At 35.1% G+C, this 7,734-nt stretch overlaps 1 protein-coding gene across 1 annotated transcript; it reads left to right on the top strand.

Moving 5' to 3' along the window:
- The first annotated feature begins 5,691 nt into the window (after window positions 1–5,691).
- On the top strand, window positions 5,692–7,327 carry LOC131660919 (aspartyl protease AED3-like). Its single transcript, XM_058930276.1, has one exon. The coding sequence runs from the start codon at window positions 5,755–5,757 to the stop codon at window positions 7,111–7,113; it is 1,359 nt and encodes a 452-aa protein (XP_058786259.1). The 5' UTR covers window positions 5,692–5,754; the 3' UTR covers window positions 7,114–7,327.
- The last annotated feature ends 407 nt before the right edge of the window (window positions 7,328–7,734 follow it).

Genomic DNA, 7,734 nt, shown 5'->3' with positions numbered 1-7,734 from the left:
GGTTCTTAAAAGACAGTGACAAGAGTGAGTGAGGGAGTGAGAATAAAGGATGGAGATTGGAATTTATAATTGAGAAGATAAAATAATTTTGGGGAAATAATATATTTTAATGATTTTTCAATTTTAGGAAAAAATACTAGTTGGAAGAAAATGAAAAGAAAACAAACTCTGAGAGCTTGATTGATATTACAGACTGATTTGTTTTCTTGTGAGAGAGAGAGAGAGGGATTGATTGATTGATTGATTGTATGGTATGGTTATGATATGGTGTGTAAGGACCTCTTCAAGTGGTGAAGCAAAAGAAGATTTTTGAAATAATGTTTGAGATGAGGATGAATACGCTGATAAAAATCTTCCCGACAATAATGGTATCTTTTATTGTCCTTATGTTGTTTGCGTGAATATCAATAAAGGTACAAAGGAAGAAATATTCCATCACCTTTGTTGTGATGGTATATGTCAAAATAATATAATATGGACGTGGCATGGTAAGGTGGATAAAGAGGGAAGTAGGGTGTCACAAAGTCAAAGAGTAGATGAAGATGAATATATGGATGATCAACTAGAGGATATGTTTTGTGATATTGTGGAATATTGTTTTAAGAATGTTCATATTTATGATACTTTATGTAGTGATAAAAATACCCCTTTATATAAGGGATGCACAAGTTTTACACTATTTTCGGCGGTGTTAAAGTTGTTTAATCTGAAGGAAAAAATGAATGGTCGGATAAAAGTTTCATGGAATTACTTGATTTTCTAAGGCAAATGTTACCACAAGATGATAAATTGTCGGATCGTTGTTATGAGACCAAGAAGATATTGTGTCCAATGGGTTTGGATTATATCAAAATACATGTTTACCCTAATTATTTCATATTATACAAGAAAGAGTATGAAGACTTATATCAATGTCCGAAATGTGGTGTGTCGCGTTACAAGCTGAAGGCCAGTAATTGTGATGACAATGACTATGACAATGACTATGACAATGTTAGTAGTAAGCATCCTCATGCAAAAATGCTATGGCACTTACCAATAATTTCACGATTTAAGAGAATTTTTGCTAATTTGAATGACGCAAAGAATCTTAGATGGCATGCAGATGAAAGGAATCGTGATAGTGACATTCATCATGTAGCTGATTCGTTGCAATGGAAGAAAATTGATTCGTTGTTTCCGAATTTTGGAGTTGAGCCAAGATACCTTAGGCTTGGCCTTGCCACCGATGGAATTAATCCCTTTGGTAATCTGAGATCTAATCATTCTTCGCGACCTGTTCTTCTCACTATTTACAACCTATCTTCTTTGTTGCGCATGAAGCACAAGTATATGTTGGTAAGTATGATGATTTTTGGACCACGACAACTTGGTAACAGCATAGATGTTTATATAAGTCCATTAATTGAAGATTTATGACTCTTGTGGGATGAAGGAGTTGAAGTTGATGATGTATATTTTGGGGAAAAGTTTAAGATGCGTGCAATGTTATTTTGCACAATCAACAACTTTCCTACTTACAGTAACTTGGTTGGATATAGTGTCTAAGAACATAGAGTGTGTCCTATATGTGAAGATGATACTTGTTATAACCAACTTGAGTTTAGAAAAAAGACCGTTTACCTAGGGCATCGAAAATTTCTAAAACCCGGGCATCCTTATCGTAGATTGCATAAGGCTTTTAATGGAGAGCAAGAGTTTGAAGAAGCTCCTGAACCTTTAACCAAAGATGAATTTTATCAACGAAAAGAACACGTTAATCTTGTCTTTGGGAAGAGAGAGAAAAAAATAAGGCCAGTTGAGAAAAATATATGGAAAAGGAGGTCTATCTTATTTTATCTTCCAAATTGATCAAGTCTTAATGTTAAATATTGTCTTGATATGATGCACGTGGAGTAAAATGTGTGTGATAGTTTGATTGGCACACTTCTAAATATTCGAGGAAATACTAAAGATAGTAAGACTTCCCTACTTGACATGAAGGCGATGGGTATATACGAAAACAGTTGGCTCGAATAGAGAAAGGAAAAAGAACTTATCTGCCTCCAGCATGTCACACTCTATCTAAAAAGGAAAAGAAAATTTTCTGCGAGTGTTTGCATGGTATTAAAATTCCCCAAGGTGACTCATCAAACATTAAGAAACATGTATCAATGAAAGATCTCAAGTTAATTGGTTTAAAATCTCATGATTGTCATGTATTAATGCAACAACTTCTACCAATGGCTATCCGTGGGATCCTACCAAAAAATGTGAGAGTAACTATAACGAGATTGTGCTTATTCTTCAAGGTTATACGTAATAAAGTTCTTGATTTCAAAAAATTAGATGAATTAGAAGATGAGGCAGCCATAATCTTATGTCAATTGGAGATGTATTTTCCTCCATCATTTTTTGACATTATGGTTCACTTACTTGTTTATCTTGTCAGAGAAATCAGATTTTGTGGTCTAGTTTATTTAAGGTGGATATATCTAATAGAGTGATATACGAAGATCTTTAAAGGATATACGAAGAATCATCACCGAATGGAAGCTTCAATTGTTGAAAGGTACATCATAGAAGAAGTTGTTGAATTTTGTACAAACTATTTATTAAAAGTAGATTCTATAGGAATTCCAAAGTCTCGTCATGCTGACACAAAGGGAAGAGGTTTTCAAGGTCTAAATGCTAATTTAATGGCTCGGGATGTAATTATTCAAGCACATTTTAATATATTGAATAATATAGATGAAGTTCAACCTTTCATAGATATTAACAAAAGACTTTTAAGGAAAAATATTCCCCAATGAGTGACAACTTGTTGTTGATAGAGAATAGCAAGATATTCATAGATTGGTTTAATGAAAGTGTATATAATGATCGTAGTGCATCTAAGATTTTTAAATGGTTGTCGTACAAGCCAAAATTTTGTGTCATGACTTGGATTGCATACGGCATTGGTCATTATACCTTTTATACAAAATCAAAAGATGATCGTAGAACAATGCAAAATAGTAGGGTTATGGTTGAAGCTGAATCTGTGTATTTCTCTAGTTTGAAAGATAAGAATCTTATATTGACAACTATCACGTTCTATGGTGTCATTGATGAGATTTGGGAGATTGATTATGTTATTTTCAAAGTGGCTTTATTTAAATGCAAGTGGGTTCCCAATAATAGTAATGGTGTACACATTGATGACTTAGGATTCACCCACGTCGACCTTGGCAAGGCATCTTTTATGACTGAACCTATTCCTCATGGCTTCTCAAGCAAAACAAGTTTTCTATGTTACTGACCCTTCAGACATATTGGGGAAATGATCAATCGTTCTCCAAGGAAAACACATTTCTCTTAGTGATGAGAGTCGTGATATTCCGTCCACACCTTCTTACACAACATAAGTTCCTACCTCATATGATGAAGTTGAGGGAGATGTTGTGCATGCTATTCGAATCGATCATGAAGAAGACATATGGAAAAATTAACAAGTTAGTAATTTATTCTTTATTCATAATATATTAATTGTATTTTATAATTTCTAAGTATTTTTACTAACAAGTATAATTGTTTGAAATCATAGGTCTTTAGAGTCAAGACACCAAGAGACAAAAAACCAAAACACCAAGATACAATTATGTGATGCTATGTAATGTGTAAATTGTAGGTTGTTTGTTCTGATAAATTGTAAGATATATGTTTGTTCTGATATAATTGAATATGATACAATTACGTGATATCATGAATATGATACAATTATTATTCTGATAAATTTATCACAAATGTGAGTTATTTTTTATGCTGTAATTTGGTGAACAATAATACAGGTTAAAAAATGGGAAAATTATAAAAGCAAGATAATATTTGTTAATTATGCAGAAAATTTAACCACAGTTATATATCATAACTGTTATAATATCGAACCTAGAACCTTTATTTTATCACAACGGTTCTTTGTAACAACTGTTGTGATAGGGCGCTCACTTTCCAGTTTATTACAACAGTTATTGGGTCGTGATTGTAAGTATCATATATACAACCACACGCTACAAAACAGCGTTTGGGCCTGCGTGATTATATATATTTTCCTACCGTTTTTGTTTGTCTTTTTCGTAGTAGTGTATCTACCTTCCCTCTAGAGAATCCTTGGTCAAATAAGAACTTGCTAAGTCTCTCATACGAACAATGGTGTTTCTGCTCCGACAATGGTGTTTCAGTTGGCTTGAGATCTAACCTGCTCCTTCTCTTTGGTGTAGTCCTTTATTTCAGTTTCTTTTTGTGTCTCGTTAATTTTGGACTATGTCCCTTTTTTTTCTTCTTTTTTTCCGTTTGTTGCCTCATTTTTCATTTGTATTTCTTCCTTCTTATCATGGTTTTAAATTGCGGTCCGCAATCGTAATTGTGGCCGCAATATTGCTGATGTGGTAGTCTCGCATCTACATCGGACTGCAATTGCGATGTCATTTGTAATCACGCATCCAACAACAATAGAATAACAATAAAATTCACATAAAACACCTTCGCCCATGTTTCTTTACATATTTTCATCATAACTCGCCCAAAACCTCAATTTACATGTGATTTGTAATGTAAAATATTAACATTAAGGCTATGTTTGGGAGTTTGGAGGGGAGGGGAGGGGAAGGCTTCCGAAAACGAATTTTTAAAAAAATATAGAGAAATATTTGACATTTTTTAAAAAATGATTTTGTTTAGAATGATAAAAGAGTTATTATCATTACAAAATTTTTAGTTTTCAAAATAGTATAACAACCTAAAAGATATTTGAAACATTTATGTAAGCCCTCCAAAACCCTCCTTTAATACAATTTTTGAGTTCCCCCATTTTATGGAGTTTTTGGTGTTATGAATAAAATCAAACCCTCCAAAACTCTCCTATCCAAAATCGTTTTACTCTTTTGACCAAATTCTTCCTATTTTTCAAAGTCTTCCCCTCTCATCCCCTCCAAACTCCCAAACATAGCTTTAAGAGTTTTTTAATTGTGTATTTAAAATATCTCCCATCAAAATTTACGGTGCAACGGCCGCATTACATATCACAGCAACCGTAATGGCCACAATAACAACACCTGCAGTCGAATCCGTGGCTGCATCCGCAATTTAAAACCATGCACCTTATTATTAATATTACTTTGTCTTTAAAAAAATATAAATCTGTATTGGACTCCCAATTCGTATAGCTCCCGTTAGACCCAACCCGTTTTTTTATGACTAGTATATAACTCCGTGTTTGCGAGTGTACCTTTTTAGTTGATCACGGGTTCACGAAAATATGCAGTTAAAATGGCAATGAAAAGAGAACACATCTCCATCACAGACTCACAGTGTGAACTCAGAAATCGATAGAAGACGAATTAGAGCTAAATTATTTTTGAGCAACTTGGATATGAATGATTATTATTTGAACCAGTAGGGTTAGAGAATAATATATAATTGCTTGATGATTTGAATTTTGATCTATAGCAAGACACAGAAACTAGAAAATGAAGGGAGGGAGAGGGACCATGCATAAGAATGTAGCCCGTGACCGACATCTCGTGCACATACTGCCAAAATTTTCCAGCTCTAAAAATTTATATTCACCGCAAATATCTCCATACAAATCCACAAGTGATCACGAGCATGCAAACTTTTCATTTCTAAATCTAACTACTAAAATTCCATCTCAAAGGATGTTGTTGTAATTTAACAACAATCTATCATCACTCTTTGTCTCAACTATATATATAAGACCCTCAAGCCATTCCATGCATGCAAAACCAGTTTATAAACAACCTTAAATCAACAACCATGAACCTTAAATTGGTCATTACCTTAACAATTTGCTATGTAATTTACATATGCAAGAGCAATGCTATTGATCCATGTGCATCTCAACCAGATAACTCCGACCTCAACGTGATTCCCATGTATGGAAAATGCTCACCATTCAACCCACCAAAAACTGATTCATGGGACAACAGAATCATAAACATGGCCTCCAAAGACCCGGCCCGAATGAGCTACTTATCCACATTAGTAGCCCAAAAAACCGCCTCTTCCACTCCAATTGCTTCAGGCCAGGCTTTTAACATCGGCAACTATGTTGTCCGTGTCAAAATCGGGACACCGGGTCAACTTCTCTTCATGGTCCTTGACACAAGTACCGACGAGGCTTTTGTCCCTTCCTCCGGCTGCACAGGTTGTTCCGCTTCCGCCTCAACTTTCTCCCCGAACTCTTCCACTAGTTATGTCCCATTGGATTGTTCGGTGCCACAGTGCGGTCAGGTCCGTGGGCTTTCATGCCCGGCCACAAGCTCCGGCGCGTGTTTATTCAACCAATCTTATGCAGGTTCTTCTTTCTCTGCCACACTCGTTCAAGATTCTCTTAGATTAGCTAAGGATGTTATCAGTAACTACTCTTTTGGAAGCATTAACGCTATCTCTGGTGCTTCGATTCCGGCCCAAGGGCTTTTGGGCTTGGGCCGTGGCCCGTTATCTTTATTGTCTCAATCCGGATCAATTTACTCAGGTGTTTTCTCTTACTGTCTTCCAAGTTTTAAATCTAGCTATTTTTCCGGTTCACTTAAACTCGGGCCCGTGGGCCAACCCAAAAGCATCCGAACCACACCACTTCTTCGCAATCCTCACCGTCCATCTCTCTACTATGTCAATTTCACCGGAATCAGTGTGGGTCGAGTAAATGTTCCTTTACCTAACGAACATTTATCCTTCGACCCAAACACCGGTTCCGGGACCATAATTGACTCGGGCACCGTCATAACCCGATTTGTAGAACCAATTTACAATGCAGTTAGAGATGAATTTAGAAAACAAGTGACAGGACCATTTTCAAACTTAGGAGCATTCGACACATGTTTCGTGAAGACCTATGAAACATTAGCACCAGCTGTTACGTTGCATTTCACGGGCTTGGACCTGAAATTACCAATGGAGAATAGTTTGATTCATAGCAGCTCAGGTTCGTTGGCTTGTCTTGCAATGGCAGCTGCACCGAGTAATGTGAACTCTGTGTTGAACGTGATTGCTAATTTTCAACAACAGAATTTGAGGGTTTTGTTTGATACCGTGAATAGTAAGGTTGGTATTGCCCGTGAGGTTTGTAACTAGGTAGCTAGTTAAGGTACTCATTTGTAATTTAGTTTGGATGTTTTGTTGTTGTGGTTAAGGTGAATAAGCTAAAGCTTCACATGTTGTGTGTTTATTCGTGTGAGTGTGATTGTTACTCTCAAAGGGAGAACAAAATTTTTTTTTTTTAACTTAGCCGAGTAATTGTAATTTTAATATTTAAAGATGAACAAGTGAGACGTGGTTGGAACTCTTATTTTTTTATTTTACGTTTTTGCACAATTACCTAATGAATATTGTACATGAAAAATAGTCATTTTGATTACACATTTTAGTATTTTCAATTTTAAGAAGCTTAGCGTGAAATTAATTAACATATCAATATGGTTTTTATGGAATGTGGTATACTCTATACTCTAGACTATAAAATATTCAGTACAATTAGATCTATTCATCAAGATCAAAACATTCAAACTATAAGCAACTCGTGATAGCCTCCTTTTTATTCTTTTATCAACGGAAATAAGGAACATGGAATCCAGCTTGCTATTTTTGTCTTTCGGATAAAGTGATTACACCCGTGATGCTCAATAGTCAATTACTCAATTCTGTACTAATATTTGAGTCACCAAAAAAAAAAAAAACTGTACTAATATTAAAAAT

The sequence above is a fragment of the Vicia villosa genome, linkage group LG3 (genome assembly GCF_029867415.1).
Source record: "Vicia villosa cultivar HV-30 ecotype Madison, WI linkage group LG3, Vvil1.0, whole genome shotgun sequence".
NCBI lineage: Eukaryota > Viridiplantae > Streptophyta > Magnoliopsida > Fabales > Fabaceae > Vicia > Vicia villosa.
Note: the sequence above shows the minus strand (reverse complement) of the source record. Positions and strands in the feature narration are given on the sequence as shown.

Bases quoted from the DNA above. Each gene is read 5' to 3' on its own strand.
- LOC131660919 (XM_058930276.1), top strand. From the start codon at position 5,755: ATGCAAAACCAGTTTATAAACAACCTTAAATCAACAACCATGAACCTT.